The sequence below is a fragment of the Macrobrachium rosenbergii genome, chromosome 18 (genome assembly GCF_040412425.1).
Source record: "Macrobrachium rosenbergii isolate ZJJX-2024 chromosome 18, ASM4041242v1, whole genome shotgun sequence".
NCBI lineage: Eukaryota > Metazoa > Arthropoda > Malacostraca > Decapoda > Palaemonidae > Macrobrachium > Macrobrachium rosenbergii.
This window is the reverse complement of record NC_089758.1, coordinates 682471-707955: the sequence shown is the minus strand read 5'-3', so window position 1 is coordinate 707955 and position 25485 is coordinate 682471. Positions and strand designations below refer to the sequence as shown.

General features: G+C 35.3%; 1 protein-coding gene and 1 long non-coding RNA gene across 3 annotated transcripts in view; both read left to right on the top strand.

Moving 5' to 3' along the window:
- The window catches only part of LOC136848007 (carbohydrate sulfotransferase 5-like), a 94401-nt gene extending 87954 nt beyond the window's left edge, over positions 1 to 6447 (top strand). The window contains 1 exon segment of the mRNA XM_067120017.1: positions 372 to 6447. Within this exon segment, the coding sequence (XP_066976118.1) occupies positions 372 to 690 (319 nt within the window). The 3' untranslated portion in view covers positions 691 to 6447.
- A 2350-nt stretch (positions 6448 to 8797) lies between these two features.
- On the top strand, positions 8798 to 22149 carry LOC136848006 (uncharacterized). Of its 2 annotated transcripts, none has more exons than XR_010855898.1 (6): positions 8798 to 8990; positions 11272 to 12355; positions 13405 to 13505; positions 14379 to 15803; positions 16491 to 16611; positions 18146 to 22149. It is a non-coding gene; the product is annotated as an uncharacterized lncRNA (long non-coding RNA). The 2 variants fall into 2 exon arrangements; XR_010855899.1 differs by lacking the exon at positions 8798 to 8990 and adding an exon at positions 10802 to 11000.
- The last annotated feature ends 3336 nt before the right edge of the window (positions 22150 to 25485 follow it).

Sequence of the window (25485 nt, the reverse complement as noted above, 5' to 3'; positions counted from 1 at the left end):
CAAATATATATGTATGTATATACACTGTATATATACAGTATATTATGTACATTATACAGTATATATACCGTATATTATATATATATTATATATATTATATATATATATTATATATATTATATATTATATATATGTATATATTTTTTTCAGGATTAGTTTATCTTGTAATTCTATGATTTTTGTATAGCATTTTTATTTCATTGTTTCTTTACTGGCGTAAGGTGTTTTGTGTACATGTAATTCAATGATCGTATTTTGTATTTATGAGTAAGTAAATTATGCACTAGCTTTCATTAATGGTTTGTATATTTCACATTTACATGATGTGTAGATGGAAGTGTCACATGTTTAATGATGAAACCTGTTTCCAGGGTTGTCCGCTACGAGGACCTGTCATTCGATGCGTACAACATGACGAAAGAGCTCTTTGACTTCTTCCATCTCAGCTACCACCCAAGAGTGCAAGAATTTCTCGACACACACACAAAGGAAAAAATCGGAGGAGTGTCGAGCACCTTCAGAAATTCCAAAACAGCTCCTGTACACTGGCAGCAAGATCTCAGTTGGGCAGAAGTCGAGGCCATGCAGAAAGTCTGTAGCAAAGCCCTGAGACTGTGGGGTTACGAAATAGCAAAAGACGAAAACCATCTCAGGACATTTAAACCCGTTGGAGTTTTCAAGTTCCGTTAAAAAAACTAGTTCTGGTAAGAGAGAGTTTAATGAGAATTGGGAAAAAGGATCAAATTCCCAGTGTTTTCAAGTGCTGAATCAGGAACATTTAACAAGGAATTCCTTCCGTCACGTGTTGACTTTTGTAAGCGACTGTGATTCTGATAACTTATTTTGTGTTAGTATTGTGTTCTGTGATGAATTTCTAAGTATCATTTTTGCTAAGCGGATTTATTTAAATATCTGTCTAGTGAGCTTTTTCTGGCATTGTAACAGCTGTTAGTGACTTCAGTCATTTTATAAATGGCGAGTTTTAGAAATTAGAAGGACATGTGTATGGATATTGAAGCTTCAGTAATGTAGAAGTGAAACCATTTGTAAAAAAGTTCGAATCCCTCCTGAGGATAGGATACCAAAAAGGGACACTAACGATAAGTTAAAGCGAAATTGAAATCGCGTTATGTACTGTAACTAACTGCGGCTGGTAACTTGGGACACACTGTTAATACTGATTATCGTAAAGAAACCAGTCTCCTAAATATGTAAAAATTTGGACACATTGTTGAAGGAAATGTGAATGATAAACACTGAGGCTCGGTTCATCTTTCTCTTTCGCCATTGTATAATACTGCACATTCTGTGGGTGGTGGCATAGTGCTGCAAGCCTTAAGTGTTTCATGTCAGTTGCGCAACCTGCAAAGCAAAGCAGGCTCAGCTTGCAAAGAGACTCGTAGCATCCGCAGGCTGTGCCTGGAAGTTGGTGCTTAACGAAAGAAATTTTAGTCTGTTTGTGACAAAGTGTTAATGTGATATAAGTTAGTTAGTGCTTAGTTAGGTGGTTGTGATTTTTTGTTTCGTTGTATAGCTGTGAGTATTTCTAATCCAGACGTGTAAATACTGTACTTTTCATCATGCTTATCAAAATAGCGACCTTGGAACTAGTTGTCATGACTGCTGTTTCAAGATATGTCGTGAAAAGGGAAAGATTTAAATGAGAGATCTGCTATGTCAGTGCTATACTCTCTGCAACTTTTTTGTTAACTGTGTAATTACTGATGAACATCTGTGCCAAAAATTTCCTGAGCATTAACCACCCCGATACCTTCACGGAAGCCTTGTCAGCAGTGTCGACCTCCCCTGCACACGCACTGCGCTATTCACCCTAATCTTCGTTCCTCTTAACACATCTGAATTATACGTGCATTTCATTAACCTATTGTTTCGCTCACTAATCCATTTATTTATATCTGACAACATTTTTACCACGTGCTCTCCATATTCCTACACTTACCACCCTTTCAGTACTTCTTACTACAAACAAACACAAGTGACTCCTTTTAGAAGTTCTCAACCGTTTGCCCATGTGATATTCAACCACCCACTTCATTTCCTTATATTCTAATGTTTGCTTCCATTGGCACTCTGCTATTCCAAACCTCTTGGAGAGACCCTGTCGCCTTCCCTACTTCACCTGCGCTCTGAATTTCCTGTTTCCTCCTGCCGTTATCCTCTAGATATACTTCCATTGCCTGCATGTACAGCCATTTCCATTCTTTCTCTTCCATACTTACACTCCTCCATCTTCCTGGCTTCAGCCATTCTCATTACCTTTCTCTTGCTAATATTCGCTTTTGTCTTTCTCCTCTTGTAAGTATTTTCAAGATTTCGTTTTCCAGTAACTGTAACAATGCATCATCTGCAGTAACGACTATACCTAACTCCCACATCCTAAAATCTCTTGTTCTTTCACTGACATCATGCATAACTCCTTCGATATGAAGATATAATACACTATTCTTTTAGACAAGCTGTTAACATACGTCCTCAGTACCCACTGCACTGGATCTCTGTCCTCTTATAGGTTTTTTAAAGGTTTGTGTGTGCCACAATTTTTTTCTTTATTTTCAAGCTTCCCACACAGTTGTTTCATAAATAACTGATGTACATAGCTTTAATTCTCGAATCTAATGCTCCTCCCCTACGGTTTTATTTGGCTTTCATAATCAAACTGTAGCATTCACCTTCCAAATTATACTTAGCAATGTTATGCTCCTGTCATTCTCTCACTGACATTTTACTCTTCACTGCATACAGAGGAATAGTTACTCTTCTCACGCTTTCCCCTGGAACTTTCCCCTGCTACACACTTCACTTATTCACCTAGCTGCCTCTGCGACCCTAGCCTTAAATTCAGTGTCCTCTCCATTTACTCACTGAAGTGCCTGTAACCCTTGGCTATTTTCTCCCATCCCTCCTTAAACGCTATTGTTAGTGCTTTGTTATCAAACTAATTTACTATAACTGCATTGATGCAAGCATTAGAAACTCCTTTCCAACTGGAATTTCTGTTTATCCATTGGCTACCCCCTGACAATGGTCAGATATACCTCCACCATTTTATCCATCAACTTGTTTTCCATCAACTCTGTACATAGCACATTTTTCTTCGTAATTTCTCTTCTGCAAGTTGACTTGCGACTGCTCTTTGTAAAACATATTTTGAATATCAGTCCCATTTCTTCAAGAAGATAAACGAAAGTCTTTTATGTGATTCCTGCAGTTATTCAAAGGAAACCAAGTTTTACAAAGGAAAAGTTCACTTATTTCCAGAACAATATTTAACTATGGCTATTTCCTTTCTGCTTTCTAATAAAGAGTATTTTGAAAAGGATGCAGTTTTTATGTGACTGAATTCTAGGCTGTGATATGAACGTTAATTTTGAAGAAGTTCACAAATGAAAAGAGAATTTAATTTTTGTTGAATGTCACAGTAGCAAGTAAAACAAGTGAGAATTTTTTTCATATTTTCCTTGTTTGTTATTGTTTAGTTCCATAGTTTTCTTTTACTATATACTTAGTGTGTGTAATGCATAGCATTAATGATAGAAAAGAAGACCTTGTAGACGATATTGATGTTTTACTTGGCGTACTGTTGTGTATTATGCAGTGTTATGATACAGAGGAACTGAATGTCAGAATCTGAGTTCAGGCGCGCTGGGCACCTTGCAGCAGTCAGTTTCCTGAAGATTAACTTTGTGCCTGGAAACTTCTGTGGCCATAATTAAAAAAAAAAAAAAAAAGAACCATACCGTAGTCCAAGGAGGATTACCTTGGTTCTTCTTCCAGCGGCCACCATAGTGGAAAAAATCACGTTACTAAGAATCAGTTTACATGTAATATGCCTACTATATATTGGAATGTTTTTAGCGCTATCGTGACTGATCTTATCTAAATTTATACTGTTAAATGTAAAAAAAGAACGGTAGTTTAAAGGTAGTTTCATATAGCAATATTAGTTTTAGGCTGGGATGGGTGGCTGCTTCTGGAAAAATGACTGATGCTATATACATTCAACTTGTATGCCTTGGGAAAGATATCATAGAATAGGTAACAAAGTTTTTAGCAGATGGAATCAAATAAGTTACCTTAAAGGAATTTCATTTTAAAAATTCGTCATTAAGAAAGCTGAACCTAGGGAACATACTGTACTACCTTGTATATTTTTGAAAATCTTGGGTACTGGACAGACCAACTCGATATAAGAAGAACCTTTTTTTTCACTTATGATTTCTGAAACAAGTAAAGGGTTTGGATGGTTTGTAGAGGATTTCCAGGCAAACCTGATGGGTAAGAGATTATCTGGGTTTTGAATGTTATTCCCTGACAGCCGATATCCAAGTACTGAACTACTGATTGCGTTAGGGAAAATTGGCAAGAGATAATAAATTAGACCATAATTGATTCATTTAGTGTAACAAGGACTTCTACCTTGCCCTGTTTGTTGTCATAGCTTCATTTAAGCATACAATGTTATTGCTGATGGAAGAATTTAAGCTTATTCGAATTTTGTCCGTAAAACGTCAATAAAGTAACAGGAAAGGGCCAATTCAGAATCTAGGAAAGATCCCCAAGTTGTCCTTTTCCTTTCAGTGATGTTGGAGTAAGAAAAAACATTGCTCTACAAAGATTTAATACATAAAAGAAGTGATCTTTTACATTCCTCTTTAGCAGGGATTAAGGGCATGCCAAATCTGCTGAATTTTATTGGACATTGTATTGTCCATTAGTTGTGAGGACAGCCTTGATCATTTACCTGTAGGGGGTCCTACGGATGTTGTTATTTGGCACCTTAACAATTTTGATTTAGCTCAGTTGAATACTATAATAGCCTCTTCCATCCATTATTTGCTCTTCGATCAGGTCCGTGAACATGGACATTCAAGTTAAACCTTGCTATCTGCATATTAGTGGAACTCGGTGTCTTCTGAATTGGCTTCAATGGGATCAGTTTCAGTATCCTGGTCGTTACTTGCAGACCTAGGTATACAAGGCAGTCAGTAGTCAAGTATTGGGAGTTCACCAACAAAGAAAGTATCCACAGAAAGGAAGGAATATTAAAAGCATTCGTATTTAGCTGACTTCTTGGAAGACAGAGAATAAGAAAGGAAGGTTAGGATCAGTGACAGCTAGTAGGTTACCTGTAATGTGAATATCAATATCAAATTTTCATAAACCAAATATAGATATTGTAAAAGTAAAATTCCTCACGAAATGTAAATCATCTCTAAAAAAAATCGATATGTTGAGGTTAATGTGCAAGTAGAAACATTATCTGAGTAAAATCAGCTAGCCTAATGATAGATAGAGAATGGAAAAAACCCGCTTTTGAGAATATCGAAGTTGAGTAAACTAGCTGCTAAATGAAAAGAACTGCGGACCTTTTAGTCTAGCCCTCAGGGCTGGATTGAAAAGTGATAAACCCCTTCTAATCTGAAGCATATAAGGCAACCTGTGCCTGACAAAATAGTTTAATTGGACTAGAAACAACTTTGTAACTCAAACCTACTTGTTTGCTAGCATTAGTGTAGAGCTTAGATTATGGTACTCTGCTAGCTTATGTAGTTTAAAGTCCTTTGCTTGATATTCACTGCTTCCTCTCTGAAATATGAGCAGGTAGGGGTACGGAATAAGCTCAAAATGCACAAAGAGCAAAAACAGGGGATAATAGCTTTGCCTAAGAATGAGCTAAGTCAGACGTTAGGAGACATTACAGATTTTTTGGTAAAGCTGATCCAAGGTACCTCCGTCAGTCCTATTACGTGTACTGTGGAGCCCCTGGCCAAAGGCTTAGTTTTGTTTGTTTTGAAAATTGTTAATTTTTTTTTTCAATCAAGGCTCGCAGGTGATTTTTCTGGATCAAAATGTTAGCCTGGAAAAGGCTGATGTCTTGAAACAAAATAGACATTATTATTGCGTTTCAAGGATACATTCTTTGTATTTAATGTGATTTTTCTGAAGAGTGAAAAGATTTTTAATACCTGTGTTGTGATCATTTTTTCCTTCATGGATGTGAATGTGTTCATAAGAAAATATGCTGATAATCTTCTATTAGCCCATCTTTTTTTAAACCTCCAAACTATAAAAAGAGCTAGGGAAGTAAACATTCCCACTGCTTCGTCAAAATGTTCATAATCCTAGTGAAAATATTTCACTTTTATCACCACTGATGTACTGGGTCTTATTGTCACAGACAATATATTTTAGATTACTCCCCTCTGTCGGCTTTTATCATTTTCACATGACAGTGGCTTCCATGTTAATCTAAAAGAATAGCGAGTGTCGTCTTTTCTTGCATCTCTGAGCAAATTTTGCTTTTTTGATTTAATATACAGAACTTTGGTCATTTTTGTAATATTGATTTTTTGGTTAAAACTGCACCACATTTAACCGAAGATATTGTACAATTTTATGTGGTTTGAAATGAATCCTCTTCTCTAAGTCATTTATAATTTTCCTTTGGAGTGATCCTTTTCTTAAAGTTCGACAGGCCTTTGATATCAGCTTGAGTAACATCATCATTCTTCTGTAAATGTATTATTTATCACTACTTTTGATAGCTGTAACTAATATTAATGACATATTTTATGTGTGAAGTTAATCTTCATCTCTGTCCACCCATCATTCAACACTTAAAGTATCCATTTCCTTTTTTATGTCCTAAGCTTGGCATTGAGCTTTCTTGTTTATTCCTAGCTGCTAACTTATTGGCTTTTCATTACTTTGTTTATAAATTTTATATTTTGAGTAACTATTAACTCAAAGGAATTACAAATTTTTGATAAAATAAGCACGCAACAAAAACCGATTCCAAATGATTGAAACTTTCATAGATACACAGAAATGTTTTAGATGCAGGATATAAAACTATATCGTATGTGTTAATAACCCTATACCCAGGTCAGATAGGGTCATAATCTCTTACTGTATCTGTTTTAAGAACAGCATCATAGCATCTTAACCGCGCCCCCCCCCTCCCTCCAAGATTCTCGTGTAGCGGTGGACAGTCCTGGGTCAGCAAATTCCTTCTCCCTCGTTGACTCCTGTCACTCCTCTCACTGAATCTCTCCTCAAACAGAGGCCCGCTGGAATTAAGCACCCAAATACAAAACTAGACTTTATTTGCAAATTTAACGAAAGTAATTCAGCAAAAGCTATGGACATACAAATGGAAATCATAACTAAAGGAAATTCTGATTCACAAACAGATTAATGATTCTAGATCAACTAATACTAGTGACTAGCATCCTGGTCACCAAACAAAGTAAAAAGGTCATAATTATTCTAGACCAAAATAAATGTCATATAGTATGTAAAAGATCACCGCTTCCAAATTGTTCGTCCTCATAGGACGAACCCAGAATTCCTGTTAAAAGAAACATATATTAAAACCTGAAATGGTGTTAAACAGAATCAACATTCAAAACAGAAAAATGCACAATGGAGAACAGAATGAGAAAATGCATAATGAAGAGACAGCGGAATTTCACTGCAGCACAACTGGGTATTTCCACATAATGTCTCGAAAAGACATGTGTTTATGAGTTGTCTTACTCACTTTTCTATGGCAGCAGATTACGTATCTTCACGGTGGCGGTTCTTAAACACTGCACAAGGCAAATCACACCCAGCCACCAAAACCCAAGTCCCCTCGCGATTGTCTGTTCCTCTGATAATATACCATTAGAGAGTGCAGCACACATACGCACTCACTTATCACACTGTCTCCATGCACTTAGGCCATGCACAGAACGCCAAATGCATGCGTCAGATACCCACTGTATCTAACTGTGTCGACACAACTGCACCTGCTAGATGCATTTCTGCTAGGCCAGCACATAGTTCGTCCACAGACTTAATAGGAGCTTGGTCCACCTACCTCTGGGTGTCCCCACCCAGGTGCGATAACTGTCCAATCGAAAGACTGTACTCCATGAAAAATGCAATTATCTTTTGACTGTTTATCAAAATGCTACCTTGGCAATACCAGACAAGTGTTGACATTAAACAATTAGATAAGTAATATAACACATTTGGTAGAGGATGAATTAGATATTTTGAAATAACTCGAAGGACCTTTCCCTCAGGCATGGACCAGGTTAAAATGGGTAAGACTAAAGCCTGCCTCCTTCTAACCATATGAGAGAGAGGTTCAAAACATTTGGTTATTCGAGGTATAATATGAAAGTTTTATGCTATGGTCAATCCTCTTGAACATATAGTAGTTGTGTATGACGTCAGAATGGTTATAACTATGGTTACATCATTGCAATTGTTAGTGAATGAACTGGGAAGATAATATGGCCACTGGGAGATCGTCCCATACATCAAAAAGACACAACATTTTTAGTTCTTCCTTGCAATGTAGTTGGAAAATAAATTTGCTATTCTATGAAAAAGCTTAATTACCTACAATTACCTGTAAATTACACAGGCATAAATATGGCAGCTTAATATACAGATACAGGTGCTATATATTTAAAGGGAATGAAAGCAGAGAGGCCAAGGTTTGGCTATTTAGGAGGAAAGGACAGACAAATGGTTACTCTTATCATTCCACCCCCGTTCGGCAGGTAAAAGAGGTTATATGACGTCATCGGTTTCAGAATATATCGAATCCTTATTAAAGAACTAAATACTTTTTCACGCTTAATTAATATTATATTATATACTATTAACTTGATTTATTTTGTTTATTTTTTATTTATTAATATATATTTGAAGAGTGCTCTACAAATCTCATTTTTGGAACAAGAACCATCTGCCACGTCTTAAACCGTGCAGAGTGAAAACCCTTCATATATTCAAATTAACAGCTTAAAAGGCCAGAAAATGTATAGAATTAATAAATTAACGTATTTTATATTCATTGCGTACTCACAAGCGCGTTCTGGTACTCATATACGCACTCGATGTGAATAAAATACGATATTAAGAAGTGGTTCTGGCAATTGTGTTTGTTTACAGTGGAAGGGTCGGTCGAGGTAAGTCACGTCTCTCCTACTTCCTAATTATATACATAATTAACGGAAGAAAGCGAATAGAAACCGAAAAATAAATTATTAACATCGCTTTGTAATTCAGATAGCGTAATTACCGAAGGGTAATTACTTTTAAGGTATAAGGCTGCCTCTCTATACCTGTCAGACTGGTCAGAGAAGCTGAAGCTTAATTGAGATTATTTGAATTAATTCGTTCCTGATTATAAGTAATTAACTTAATGACTGGTTAATTACGCCATTTATGTCCCTTAATTAACCCGGCACGAGGCCGTGTGGCTAGGAATGACCAAGAATGCAGGAAAGTAAAAGCTATAATTGCCAATCTATAGTTAGGCGTAATTTTGGTAGGGTGTGCTGACTGTATAACTGTGTAAAATTAGATGTTGCAATTTTGTGACTGGCTCGCAAAGGTTTAGTGAATTCAGTGACTTCGTATTTTTAATGTCATTATTTTATCGCCATGATTTGTTACTAGGAGTATTCCGTAACTTAAATAGGTAAATTTAATTTTACAGAGCTGCGAACGGGGTTATCGTTTCTTAACGTTTTTTACTAAATAGTGTGCAAAAGGGTTTATATAATGCAGTACAGGTGTGATCCTTGGAGAAATTTACCGTTTTCTTCAGTTTGTGCTCTAATCTCTGAGGTGCCTTGTACTAAACAGCTTTTCTGTAGAATTACCCTCAAGTATAGATAGGTTATCAAAACAATCTACACTAAGAATTAACACGAATGGGCCCAGTACAACCCTCAAGGCCTGTTGTGTAAAAGTAATGCAAGGATATTTGTTGAGGTTAGTCATGAAACCCTTGCATGTATAGGCTATAGCGATCGAAGGTAAGTGAATACGCAGTTCTGTCAAGGATGATGATGATATACCTATCTTAGTTGAATCCTGTATCTGTGCTGTGATTCAAAGTTTCTGTGATAACTAGAACATCAGGAATAAACTTTTATACATGGCATTCCAGAAAGACAACACTGTGAATGCTGGTGCCATTTAAGCTTTTTACTAATGAGCATTGAGGTATATCTTGCAATGATCATTGCAATAAGACGAATAGGAAAAAATAACAGAATTGTGCAGTAGATTGTTAAAAAGGAAGACCCATTGCTTAGTTGACTTTATAAACAGATTATCGTTTAGGTAAACTTACTATCAGTTGTATTACAGGTACTTCTGACGGTAAACCAGTGGTTTATATTGGTTTTATATTTGTCATATAATTACTATAATTTTGATTAGTGATTTTTATTGTGCGTAGCTGGTGGGTTTAACTGAATGATTATCGGTGGTAGAGGATAATTTAGATTTTATATATGTTAATTTTTCAGTTATTAGCCAGAAGTGCTGTGTTATCAGCTGTCTATTCCTGGTTGCTATTCAATTTTATCTGAGTGCTAAAAATCCCCAAGTCGATATAACACCAAAGGAAATAAATATTGCTAAATCTTGACATGTTACGTGTCAGGTATGTATTTCAAAAGTACTTATATGAAGGAATAGCACACTGTTAGCGTTTGTCTGTGTTCATGGATTCTGAATTATTAGGTATCTGAGTTATTCAGATCGTTTTCAATATAAGAAACCGGTAACAGTAATTATTTTTCTTTGCACTGATGCCGTGTTGGCACAGTGGTCTTTTGAAGGACTTCTCGCCTGCCATTTTGTCGTGGCGGACCGAGGTTCAAATCGAGGCCACCGGGAGTACACCGGCTGCTCACTGGTGGCTTGTGGATGATGCCATTGCATAAATCCCGTTTCCCGCCAACCTAGTGGTCTGAAACCTCGAGAGGGTTAGTAAGAAAATAGGTACCACCCCTTGGGCAGGGGTGTTAAACAGTGTCCCTAGCGACACACTGGCCATTCTTAGGCAAGCAGGACTTCTCCCCACTGCCTATCGGCCTGCGAAACCAAAGTTCAGCGCCGGCCCTGTGAGCCTTGCGAGGCTCAGGACTCTAACCTAAAACCTAACTGAGCACTAATAAATGGTATTTAAGACATTTTTCCTGTTTTGTGACAGGCCACCAGTAAGATATCATGGGATTAAACTTGAAACTAGTGCTGAAGTGAAAGTGAATTATAGCTTGGTTCTTGACTGCAGTATAACAACACAATTGGTAATTCCCATTGCCCAGTAGCTGTATAAATTAAGGAATTATATTGTCCAGTTTCTCTGGAACGGAAGAAGGATTCATCTATGATTATTTGAATTAACCCTTTTTTCATTAAGTAATAATGTGGATATTTTTTTATTTACAGATAGTTTCGTCTCAAAGGCTACGGTCGCCTACACATCAATTCGTTTCAGTAAATCCATAAAGATAATTCGATACAACTCGTGGTTTTTTGACATATTAGTCACTTATTTTTACTGAATAAAATAAAAGAAAAACTTGAATTGATTCGATTACTGACGCCAGAATCCAGATATGGCATTTAGAAAATTCAGTAAACCCAGTGTCTCAACAGAGAATTCAGATATGTCATTCAATAAAGCGAAATTGTGTACTTGCTCTAGTATTGCAAATTGTATCGTTTTGTGATAATCAGTGTTAGCTCGACATTCAACTCTACAATGCATACTGTAACCCCCTTGACAGGGAACTTAGAATATGTCAAACGATAAAGCATAATTATATGCGTTGTCCAGTATTGCAAACGTGTTGTTTTGTGGTAACAGTGTTCGCGCGACACCCAACTCTTGAGTAAGCATTGTTGGAAGGTTCAGTGGTTGTCAAATTTCTAACCAGTTGTCAACAAAAACAATTTCTCACTATTTATGTTAGTTGTTGGGAATTATTTTGTGAAGTGTTTATCTAGTACTCTCTTTTCGCGGTAAATAGTATTATGAATACAGCAAGTATTTTAAATAATCATACCACTGGAAATTGAGATTTGCGAAATCGACATTGTAGTTTAACATACTTTATTATATTAGGATCACGAAATTATTGAGAATGAAAAAATACAGAAAAATTAAATAGGCTTATGAGAGACGTGGAATGTATTAGATAACTGAAACACGCAAACTTCGACCTAGTTATTCGAAACAAATCTTGCTTATAATCAGATGAGAGCCTATGAATATAACTATAATGCGGCAGTTTTGATGATGAAAATCATAAATGTTTGAAGAAATCAGTTTCAATGTTTGAGCTGTTCATGTGGAAATAACTTGGTTGTATCAGATCGACTTTGTGGATGTACTGAAACGACTTAAATTTATGCCAAAATGACGGGAGGAGGAACCAGGAACCACTTTGGCACAAAATAGATGAAATTGACGTCCGAGCAGAATGCTGTTCAACCTTCGTGACAGAGCAGGAGTTGACAATTGAACCCGGTAAGGTTATTTTTTTTTATTTGGTTACTCAACCAATCTCTTAAAAAAAAAAAGGGTAGTTTACAGAACTACTGAATCTGGACTTTCCAATGTTTAGTGTTACTTGGGGCGTCCAGGGAGAGAGAAGCCCCCCGGGCCAGGTCAGAGCACGGCGCCCTAAGTAAGTTTAGGAAGGCAAAGTCTGGTTAGGTTAGGATATGGCAATCTAGGAAAGGTTAGGTTTCTTTTCCTTTGCGGAATCTGCCAGCGTTGTTCTACACTCGCCCCAAAATAGTAATTACTCTGTCGATCACTCAAGGGTCGATACGAGTGCAATTATATTTATATTTATCGAAAATGCTTAAATCATTTTTTTGCATAAACACTGGCGTTCCTGAAGGTTTATTGTATAGTTATTAGTAAAATTATGAACCTCGGGATAGCAATAGCGTAATAATATTTACCCAGCACAGTAGTCTTAGGCTATTGATCAAAAAGTGTCTTGTTATAAATTATACAAACTTGATTAGGTTCGGGAACTGCATTATCTTAAATTACCTTTGGCACATATAATTATATAGTATATGCAAAATTGTTTTATTGTTTCTACAAGACAGTCAACTTCACTTTGCATTTGCACTCTGGCATTACAGGACTTAACTTTTGCTCCTCATGAAAAACCAGAATTAGAGATCGTAGTTTTTTAGGAATTGGTATTGAAGTACTGAAAGACACTTCAAGTATCACAATGCATTCTGAACCCCATCATATTGGCTACATGGCAACTCCTTCACTCATCCCTTTTATTATATATATGCTAGTAATGTTCAATTATATACATATAATATTTATTTAGTGACACTACGTCCTGAAATAATCCTCCCTTATAACTTGACTTTAGTGTCTGCTTTGCATGTGTAATGTACTGTATAGTCAGTGTACTTGACCCGTCCATTATCTACAGATTAAGATTACTACCCTCTAAATATTGCTCTAGGCTTAATCCCTCTGGTTTGGCTTAGATTGGATGTAACTAATACTGTGCTAATAATGAATTTCTTGCTTCATAGGTCTCTGAGCAGTATGAACAATTGATCAGGTCACATCAACGTCAACTTAGTTTCAAGTTTCTGTTCTACAATATCGTGCAGCCACATACTCTCCCTAAATGGTAAGGAATGTGTTTATCACTTTATGTGAACTAAGCAATGATAAGGAAGCTTACGATTGATATACAGTGTAACTATAGACATGACAAAAATACTAAATGGAAGACAATCTTTCTTGATGGTAATGAACGCTAATCTGTTGCAAGAACTCGACAAGCTTCTCGGATGGAGCTGAAATATTTTGGCATTGTACCCTCCCAGTAATTCTGCCATATGTTGAGTTTCAGAAAAATAAATTTTGATCTCACGATTTGTGAGTCGAATCATTCCTAGGAAAAAGTAATGGAATAAACTGATTTGTTGGGAACTTAAAAAGTCTTAGGTTATTGTCATGTACACTTCGTAAGAATCTGATTTGTTTCAAAGCTCTTTTTGTCAATTACTAACATTCAACTTGACATGTTTTTGCTTTACATCTGCAGCAGTGCAGAACAATAACAATTAATGAAACCTTTAGATAAGTGTGACATCAGCTGATATGTTTGACATCCACTGACATATTTTACAATATATTAAAAAAAAGTGGCTTTCATGCAATGCTGGGTTTTATAAAGCAGGTGGTATTCATGGAATTTGTAGCATTAAGCTGAGCCCTTATAAATGACATTCCAGACTGCCTTGTCTAGCATATAATAATCAAACTTTACTAGTTATCTGCCATTATGTGCTTTCAATTTGCAGTATACTTTGCCATGGTATTTGTTTTTTTTTTTTTCATTTTAATCGTTGTCACTTCTGTTTTCATACTAAACTACATAAGGTCAGGAAGTACATAGGAAAACCTGTCTTAATTAGCTCATTAAGGGAAGGTTTAAGCTATATCATTTCTTATTCTAGTAAGTTTTGCTTTCTATACAGAGGTTCATCCTTTGCAGATTCATGACCACCAATACTTTGAGTGCAACAAGAAGATTTAGCAAGTCCGAGGTATTCAGAAGGTGTACAAAGCAGGCAGAAGATAATTCACTACTCAGTTTTCAGTTACAGGAGCACTACAAGCTCAAAAACTATAGGCAGAAGACGGTATCCAAAATTACTGCATCTGGGAAAGGAACGAGAACACAGATTTATGATAATGAATATCTGTTAAGATGAAAAAATCAAGGTCAGATGAAAGTTATCATAAGAAAGGTGGCAGGAAAAATAGTTATTGAAATCACATATGAATGAGGGACACAGAAATCAGATGTACCAAGCTGCAAGTGCTAAATACAAACTCCCCACCTGATAGGATACTTCCTAAAATGAATGGCCCACCCTGGGACCCAGGCTCCAGTTCCACTTCACCGAGTAAGTAGAGAAATGACGAGGTTAGTGGCTACATACAGAGTCGTACTGCCTCCCATTTAGGCCGCACCTCTGATATGTGTCTACAGTATCAGACCCAAGTCAAACTTGAAAGAGTTTTTATTCTTTCTTTCTGTCTTTAATTCAGCTGAAAATCCATTTGGACAGAGTCAACAGAATTTAGAACCAAGAGGGCTCCAAAGGGAAATCATCCTAAAGAGAGAGACAAGCTATAGGAAGAGGTGATAAATAGATAAATATAAGGGAATAGAAAATAAAACCAATACACCTGAATTCAGATGACGTCAGCAGAGAGCAATTTGGAAATCAGAAGTTTCCACAGCTGCACTAGGCAAACTATTCCACATTTTAGTCGTAACTGTAAAATTCCTAGCATGTTTTCTATGTTGTTGTGTGGAGGCCCTCTGGGAATCTTTCTATTCCATTGATTTATGTCACCACTTGTATGATGAGGCCTTTGGCTACCTTACAGAGTTGAGCATGCTTCGCAGATGTTACCAGCTACAATGGATTTAAGCATGTGCCAAGGGTATAAAGAACAGGAGGAGTTAGAATATTTAATCCCCCAAAGCAGATGGCCAAATATAAAGCAAGAAAACTGAGAAAATTATGAAACCACCTTATAATTACCTGTCTTCAATTTGGTCTATACACGAGTTATTAGAAAGCTTAATTTCTCAAGCTCAAGGCCCCAAACTACCTGCAGATTGCCCCAGGAAAGAAGAGATGCCAAAATATGGAGATATCTGTGAGTTTCATGACACAGGAGTTGTAGTTCATCAAGAAAACTATCTGTAGAATCTGACAAGAGGACCCCAGCTTTGTGAACCAAATGATGGCTGATAGGAGTCTCGCCCTGGAGACAAACACTAGGAAGAGAAACCTGACTGCTGGCTTATGTGGTCAAAACCTGGATTATCATAGGGGAGGCCTCAAGTATTTCGTGGGATGAAATTCTGAAACTGCCTCTCAGGAGACCATTCAGATAAGAGGTAAAGCTTTTAAATTTTTCTTAATGCTATGAATATGAATACAAAAGTGTAGACTTAGGAAACTAAAGTAAACCAAGATTGGTAGTACTAAAAGAATAAAAAATCTAAAGGTGATATTTAATATACAGGACAAATATTCGTGTTCGTGAAAATTCTGCAAGGCCACAAATGGAAGTAGACTTTAAAGATGTGAATCAGGCTGTAGACTGTTCAAAGACTATGAAATAAGAGTACTGTAGCTTGAGTGAACAGTTATTTTCATTTATGAAATGTATGGATATTTGTTATTCTCTTGACGTCAGGTTATCTAAATGGCACAGCTAGCTTTAGTAAGTAAAACTAATTGACTTTATATAATAAACTACAAACATTTACAGTGAAATGTTGGAGAACGATGACTTTAGGTAAATAAGTCAGTTGCAGTTATATTGTTCAACTTCATGAAGCCTCTTCAGTTGAGCTAAACACCTTTAATATATAAAGTGACTTGTATACAAAAAAGTAAAGTTAATAGGGCAATGATACTGTCATTTGAAGTTCACTTGCTTTCAACTCACCATGATGAATTGGGAATATTTTGTGTAAGAGCTTTATATATAAAATAGAAAGTACAAGAATTCCAGTACATGTAGAGGCCAATGACTTGAACTAACATTATCAGGATCTGATTAAGTGTTTTTCTTTCAGGTTGAGCAACTAGGGGGAGAACTACTGTCAGTACTAGAAACTGGAGTGTGAGGAGACTTTAAACGTCTTATAATTCAGTGGGTCAAGGCCTGTTCTTCATCTGAATCCACAGCTTGTAAAGGTAAGGCATTGACAAAACTACTACTGATCTTCTGCTCTGCAATGAATACAAGGTTGTCATTGATTGACTATATAAAGTAGAATCTGGAACAAAAAAGAAAACACCCATTTTGCACAACGATTTCCTTGAAAAAATGTTCACGTTAGTACAAAACCTGAGCATAAGAATGTCCGTGAAACAGTTCACATTTTAAGTTTTTATAACCAGCAGTACTAAGTACAGTACTTGAACACACACCTTGTCCATATATACAGCAGTGCCTATCCTCTATACATCTTTTGATATTTTAATGCGCGCTTAATTTATTATTTGTATATATGGTAAATACTTTCTTATAATTAGTATTTTAAAGTGTTGTTAGCATATTTCATAATTTGAATATATTTATGCATGTCTCTTAATTGTAAAATTCTGCCTTTGCGATTTGTTTCTTATTGGTCTGTTTTGAAAATATTGCACGTAAATGTAGCAAAACGTTAAATTTGAAATATAATTCTCTAGGTATGGTATGTGTTTAAGTACTCAACCCTGCTACAGTTACCAAGAGTAACCAGAAGTGAAATATATAGATGTGCCAACTTTGTGATGTAATAGAGTTATAAAACCGATATACACTTTAACGACCTAGAATAATGTTGACAGTTTTGACCTCTGTTGGAATTCCAATGGGGAAAGATAGTCTTGTATGAATACCTAATGTGCAGTCCAGGTAGCTCAATATACAGGTAATAATTAATCTTCCAGATGGAGAATTTTGGATACCATTTTCAAAATCAAGATTCTGAATTTTTTTTTTCATAAAATAACAGATTACCAGGTTCTCCTTTGTAAAGTCTAAGAAGGGGTAATTGTAGGATAAGTTGTGTAGATCTTTTTTTATAATTCATACCTTTCATATAAAAAATCTTGGCAGTTTGAATTTTTGAAGCCCTGTAAGACTAGTTTAGTTTTCTCTGCCACTCTCTAGTGATTATGGGTCAATTTCAAGGTGTTTCATATAAAATGGTTTGGTTTTTATCAGTACCTAGAGAAATACAGTTAGTGAGAGCATTAAATGTCTCTTCTCTTTTTCTAAATAACCGAGCTAATTTGGGAAATACTTAGAGGATTTACGACTAATGAGAAAGAGGTGGGACATTGTTAGTGCTTAAAAATCCTACCAGATTACGTGAAATTATTGGCATTGTCTTATAAATGTTATTGCCAGGCCCAAGTACCAATAATAATGATAATGAAGATATCTGAATAAGATAAAGGACTTCTTCTTGTAATTTGATAATTGGAACTTACATTAGGAAGCCTTTCACTTTTATAAGCAGAATTAGCATTGCAATCCAGTTTTAAAATTTCCTTTCATCAAGATGTCTGTTAAAAAGACTACTGATATTCTGTCCTTCCCACCTGTGCCCCTTTTAGTACAAGGGACCTTGGTATAGGATGTTTGTGGCCTGGTTTTAATGAATTGTCTTTTTATCTTAACACACTAAAATTGCAATTTGGTGTGATGCCATTAACTTCTTCCTCATCTCTTCAGGAGTTTTGCTTACTGCAAGCATAAATGGGCCGAGTTGGAATAGACTCCAGTCTCGCCTTGAAATTCCAAGAGCATATCTGCTGTGGAAGAAGATCATTAACTTCAAGAGAAAACAACAGTTTTATTTACCAAGTTTGTACCACGTGTCACAGAAACACGAACGTGGTTATTCACAGATTTTACCTCGTGATAAGAGACGAAGTAGCAAAAAATAGGTCCTTTTTAACATAAAAAAATGTTGTACAGTCTTACTCTGGTAAACAGAGTTTACAATCTTCCTCCTTTGACTATCAAAACTACGATAAGGTTAGCTTTATTTTATTGTGCAAGTGTTTTATCAAGGTCATAAGGTGTCTGTTGACAAAAAGTCTGGTAGAGTTCAGCTTTGTTTCATTTAGTTTGTAGGTAGGAATTATAGGAGTCTTTATCATAGTCAATTGTGAACAGGGTACGTAATTAATCTCTTAAATTTGCTACTGATTTAATATTTCAAGAATGTATTTTCTGCATTCATCTCTCCTCAAGATTTCATGTTAGCCATCAGGTTGCCCCGTACTATTCAGCATACATAGACTTTTTTATATTTATATTTTTATATCTAAATATTACCTGTTAAACATTTATTCAGGCTTCTTATAAGTTGAACATCAGCTAATTTATAGGTCAGTGTGTTTAATGATACACAGATTTGATATCAGGTAGTTCAGTATATTAGTATACATTGCCATTTTCCAACTTAATTTCTCTGTCAGCTTTTAAATAGTTCAGTGTTTTGAGGTACATATTACTAACTCATCTTCATATTACTTCAACAATAGCTATGTAGTACCTCACTATACTTTTAAGATACATACCCTAATTTATAGAAGATTCTTGAGTATATTATATCAAGGATTTCAGTACAGTTAATTTTACAAAATTATTTCCTACTAGGAGACTGGCCTTGAGCTCAAAAATTGTTTAGAATGTACAACTTTTTATTTATATTCCTTATTTGTTTCCCATTAGGTATCAAGTAATTACAGGATACATAGTTTTACTTTTACATGAACCTAGTATCATTGTATCCGGATACTTAGGTAATTCAGTGTTTTATTCAATGTTAGCTATATATCTGTCATTCTTCAGGACACATTTTCCATAACGTAAGATTCGTAACAATAAAATATTGGCTATTGAAGAACTCAGTTTGTGTCAGGATACATATCTCTTTTTATTCAAATATTTTATCGTTTTAATTTAGTGTTTCAAGAAGCATAGTTTTAACTTTAATTTCTAAGAAATGTTCATGTCAGCCATCAAGTGCATTAGCATATTTATGGTTACACATTTTTTAAATCTATGATATTCAGTAGTTTAATATCAGAATGTTTCTGATTACTTACTATTAAATATAATTTTATTATCAACGAAATAATAGCTATTAAGTAGCCAAAGCTACAATTTGACTATTTTGTATCAAGAGGTCACATGATAGTTTTATCATTAACTTTGTTTTGATTCGCTGTATCCAGTAGGTCATTATTCAGCGCATACTCCCCTGGGTACAAAAGTCTAGTAAGATTAATAGCAGGTTATTTTAATTACTGTAATTTCAGTCATTTTCCTGAAGTTCATACAAAGGATCAACAGCAAAAGTTCATTGCTTGGAAGAAATAGCTTTTTATGATTTTGTGGAATATGTATTAAACTTTATAAATAGGTAATATTTTCAACAGTGTACAAATCATTAATGATATTTTCTTCTCAGTAAGTCTTATAAATAGTCAGTCATTCAGTCATAGTGGGGACTTCGAGTTAAAAGCTTCTTGTACCCTTCATGCAGCCTTAACTATAGTCTGTTCAGTTATTGAATTATATCATAGTTCCTTCAGAATTTAATTCTTAATAGCTTCGAGGTCTTGAGTTACTGTAATATTATGTAAAGCGCTGAAATTTATACTGTAAGACTTAGGTTATGCACAGACTTGAATACAGAAAGGACATATCATCCTGAAATAATTACATGTCTACGTTCTAGAACAGGAGGTATCTCAGAATTTTTTTTTTTTTATCAATTTTATCTTAAATTTAATGGTAGTTGGAGAACCTGTCATTATTTTCAAGCAATTAAACGATGCTTTTGTACAAAAATCTTGCCATGGAGGTAATGTATCTTGCTTAACACTAAACATACATCAATTAAAAGTTAATACTGTAAATATTGCAGAGTACCTTATCAAGAGCATTATTATCATGGCATGTCTGCATATATCAGGACACTGCTTTGCATGTAAAGGTTCCAGATTGAAAGAGTAACTTGAAGGAGAATTTAGTATTGTGTCAGGATACATATCTCAGCAGTTGAAAGAGCTGCTTTATAGGGAGTTGGGCACCTTTGTCAATGGTAATTTTAGGTTAATGAATAAGCCATTACCCAAACTGCCTGTATTACTTCGAGGATAATTTGGATTTTCTGAAAAAATTACAGGCAAATGAATCGATTCTTAAACCCATATTCACAAAATTGATTTAAAGGAACTTGGGTATAGTTAGCAATGGTATCACAAGTATATGAATGAGTAAACACTCAAAAATGCTCTGTTTTAAGGCTAGTTTAACATTAACATTTTTGGTAGATGAACTAATAAGCATTCAAAGTTATGGAAAGGGGTTACTCTTCAGAAATAAGGAAAGGGGTTACTCGCCTGCACTTACCTTAGTAGGTAGACTTTCTGGGAAGATTAAAATCATCTTAACTGATCTTTCATTTTTCACTCGAGCACTTAATACTTTTCAGACCTTTGTTATAGAAGGGAAATTCATTTCTTAGTGGACTTTTTAGGAATTAGAACAGTACCTGTTTAGTTAACTGATATCAGTAGTCAGGGATTTTGGTTTTGAGTGTGTTTTCCCCATGAATGACTTACATTGAAGCCTTTACGTAAACAAGAAGTCATATAAAGTAAAGATGATATCAGGTACCAAGGAAATTTCAAATAGTTATCTAAGATGAAATCTTAGCAGAAGAGTTTTGTCCCAGATTAGAAACGAAATCATTTAGGACAGTGCCTGTAGTTAGATTTTAATGTGGTGTGTTTTAGATGCATGCGAATTGTTTGAGAAATTCATGTTTATTATTCATGAGTTATAGGTTTTGTAAAGTTAGGAATTTCACTGCAACGGTGTCTTGATATATGGAGTTTTTTATATTAAGATATTGTGTTTTTTAGTGATGTGTCATTCAGTTCCCATTGAATTTAATTAATTTGATCAGATCATGATTCAGTTAAATATTGTTGTTAAAAATGTAACTTTTATAATTTGAATTATGGGAAAATTATTGTAATACCATATTGTGTATTGTGTACGAGGACTTCTGTATTTCAGCTTATGCTCAGGTCTCATCAAGTCTTAGCCTTCATTTGGTTAGAAAAAGTAATTAGTTCCTTAGTTATTTCTTGGCACAATGAAAAGCCAAGAAAATTATAATATCCAGTGTCTCCTTGGTTACAACATATCGTGTAGACATTGTGATCTAAGTTTGATAAACTTTGAATCTGGGGACTCATGGCTAAACAAAATCTTCCCCAGTGGCCATTTTCAGAAATCTGAAGTTCTAAAATTGTTCGCAATATTATTAGCCATAGAAACAAGATACAGAAGTGAGATAGTTTTCTAAACTGATATGATTAACTAAGACATTGCCCACACCACCTCCTCTCAACCTTCTATACTGACTAGACTTCTTTTTTATGAGCATGAAATCACACACTAAACAATCAAGGGGATGTCTTCGGTCTGCTCTTCATGCTATTGTATAGAAACACATTGCATATTGACAACATGACTTGGAAGCTGCAGAATTTCACCCACTTTGCAATGTAGAAACAGTTCTGATCATTTGAATCCTTGGCAGATGATAACCTGCACGTTTCTTGCTGTAATGAAGTCAACGTGATTTTTCTTTAGAGATTTCATTCTCTCTCTCTCTCTCTCTCTCTCTCTCTCTCTCTCTCTCTCTCTCTCTCTCTCTCTCTCTCTCTCTCTCTCTCTCTGTTTTACTGAAGCACCTCTAAATGTGTTTTCTTAAAGATCATTATATAGATTTCCACTGTGCTGAAACCCCATCACACACACACACACACACACACACACACACTAAAGTGATTTTGTCATTGCTTCCAGACACACGGGTAATGTCCCTAACTCTTACCATTTTCACACTTAAATTCCTACTCTAAACACACACTTAAACTACACAACAAGTAGTTTCTGTCATTGCTTCCAGACGCAGGGATTATGTCCTCACTCTTACATTTTCACACTTAATTCCTACTCTAAACACACTTAAACTACACAACAGGGAGTTTTTGCCATTGCTCCCAGGTACAGAGATAAAGTCCCTCACTCTTACCATTTTCACACTTAAATTCCTACTCCAAACAAACACTTAAACTACACAACAAGGAGTTTTTTCCATCGCTTCCAGACACAGGGATTATGTCCCTCACTCTTACCATTTTCACTCTTACATTCCTACCCTAAACACATTCTCAAAACACTTAAAGATGTTCAGTTGTATCATGCTAACAGATATTTGGATCTTAGGTTGTTCAGGTATGAAACTCTGGTAGATCTTTGGACGTAAAATATTTTATTTTATTACCATATTCTTAAGTGAATTCTAGACTTTTTTTTTTTCTTTTTAAATTCAGAGTAGTTCATATATCTTAATGTGGTCAAGTTAGGAGTTTTATCTCATCTTAATATTTGAGAACTGTTTTTTTTAGTAGTAGTACATGTTTCTTGGTGTGGTTAAGTTAGGAGTTTCATCTCATATTAATATTTGAGAACAGGGATTTTTTTTTTTTAGTGTTGCGCACAAAGTGAGAATTAGAGCAGTGCCTGTCAGATATTTATTTGTAAACCTGAACAGTTTGAAAAATCTAAGAATTGTTGCTCATTTTTAAGGAACGCAAGTTGAAGTACGGAAGTCCTCTTATATATATACTGTATATATATATATGTGTGTGTGTGTATATACTATGTAAAACTGGAAAAGCTTTAAATAAAAGACTCCTTGGGGTCAGCATTGCAGTGCCCCTAAGGAGGGAATGCCCCCAGCAGGAGGTATACAGCCAATCGGATACCAGCTTTGAAGTCGACTCAAGGGGTTTTAAGTTTTCTAAGCTGACAGCTGATTGTGAGGTGGGAAGAGCCTCATATACTTCCCTTGTGCTTTCTCAGGTATACTCCAGTTTTGTATGTTACAAATGAAAAAATGTTTTTTGACCTTTTTAATGTCAAAAGTGAACTTTTATGTACAGGAAGTCCAAGGAGGGAGTTAGGTTACTACTAAGATAAGCCTTGGCCTATTCGCTCATATTGCTGTATTTGTATATTAGCAAATCCTAGCTTAACATGTAGTGTCTTGATATGGTGTACTGAACATCAAGATTTTTACTACCAGAATTTTGTATCGAACTGTGTAATGGCCTAAAAAAAATCCTAATTAATTTTTTTATGAATAACTTTAAGAAAATCTATTATTTTCATATATTTTGACATCTGTTTTCGTTCTCTTTAAGATTTCACGCTGGATTTTCTCCAACGTCTTGTTACAGAATCTGAGTCTTGTATTAAATCTCTTGGAAAACGAGAAGCATTAGGCAAAAGACTTGTGATGATTTATATATTTTCGAATGTGATTGCAATTGTACTGTCGGCTTTGCAGCTGTCAGAATAATGTCCTCAGAGCTGTGTGTAAATTGACTTGTAATCATTAGTGGCTAGGGACATTTATACATAAGATTGATTTATTTTTCATTACGGATACTTGACTGAAATTGCTTCGGACAGTTAGATGAAATGCTGTGATAAGTTTTAAAGAAAAGTTCTCAGTTGGGGAAAAACTTTTATACCGAATTATCGCATATTACTAATAAGTTAATTAATAGATTCCGTTGGTTAAAATACTATTTCTTGGCCAAATTCGTGTAAATTTTTTGATGTAATGGAATAATTCTAACTTCTAGAGCATCATTTTCCAAGATTGGGGAACTTATTGGGCAAAATTCCTTATTTTTGCTGATGTTGGATTTGACTGACTGCACCACATAAGTTTTTTTTAAACCGATTTACATAAAAATGTTTCGTAGGATTATTTTCAAGTATTTAATATCATTTATATCTGTCAGAAGTCTTAAAAGTTATAAAGTTTCAAAACATTTAGAAAGTTAGAAGTTTTGCTAAAAGCTGTAAAGCAAGTCTTATCAGAGCATTTGGCAAGTTACGTAGTAATCCTTTTGGTCACATGACAAAACTTTTTAATTACATTTTGGACACATACCATCGTTTCGAAAGGGGGTATCAGCTTGGGGCTTAAACACCTTCTCGTCTAAGCCTCTACACTGCATTCGTGTACCTGAAATAAAGGAGGGACAAATACCACGACGACTATTTTTAAGATTCTGTGTGAGAAACCTTGTAAATTCATGACATCGTCTGTAATTAGACAAAACCGGGAATTTGATAAATATTTTGGGCCTAAAAATGACAGACACTAAGCTTGTTGACCAGTGTAATGTGCAATAATATAGCCTTTCATATACCGGAAAGGTTACTGTAATATCACCAAATACCTTACCAAAAGGCATGCTGGGATTTTGAGGCTGCGTAAGGTGATAATCCAGGCTTCACTGAATGCAAAAGTAGAATTTTAGAACGATAGTTTTCCCTGTCATTTAATGTGAATGTGGAAACTGTCTACATTTTTAGGTCGCCTTTCCAATGGACTTGTCTAGTGTGAAAACTTTTTTTTAGGTCGCCTTTCCAATGGAAGGCTTGACTGATGTAAAAGTATACTAGTGTGAAGCTTTATAAGATTTAGATGAATTAGATCCTATGGAGAAACTAGTTGCCATTTCCTTTCAGAATTACAGAAACATTTAATGTCAATTTCTGAAACTTCAAGATGATTAATTGTGTTCTTAGGTTTCCTTTGAAGGCTTAAAAAACAATGGAGTCATTGTATTGGTCTACTAAGATTTGTGTACGCCCTTGGAACTGGAGAGGCATGCCTTGATTGGTACTGATTGTCATTTTGGTGCTGAGAGAACGTCTTTTACGAGATTTGATTTGATTTTGTGGATATTGAGATGTAAAACTGGTATAGCTTTTATATTGCTCCAAAATTATCTTGGCAGGACTTACTGCAGTATGTTACAATGTCTTTGTCTTGGTCAACTTGATTTTTGACACTGGTCCCGATGGAGGTTAGAAATTGAACTGGTTTTTATTTGCAATTTAAATTTTAGATTTCAGTGGAGTTGTTTAGAGGTTTTGTTAAGGTTTAACTT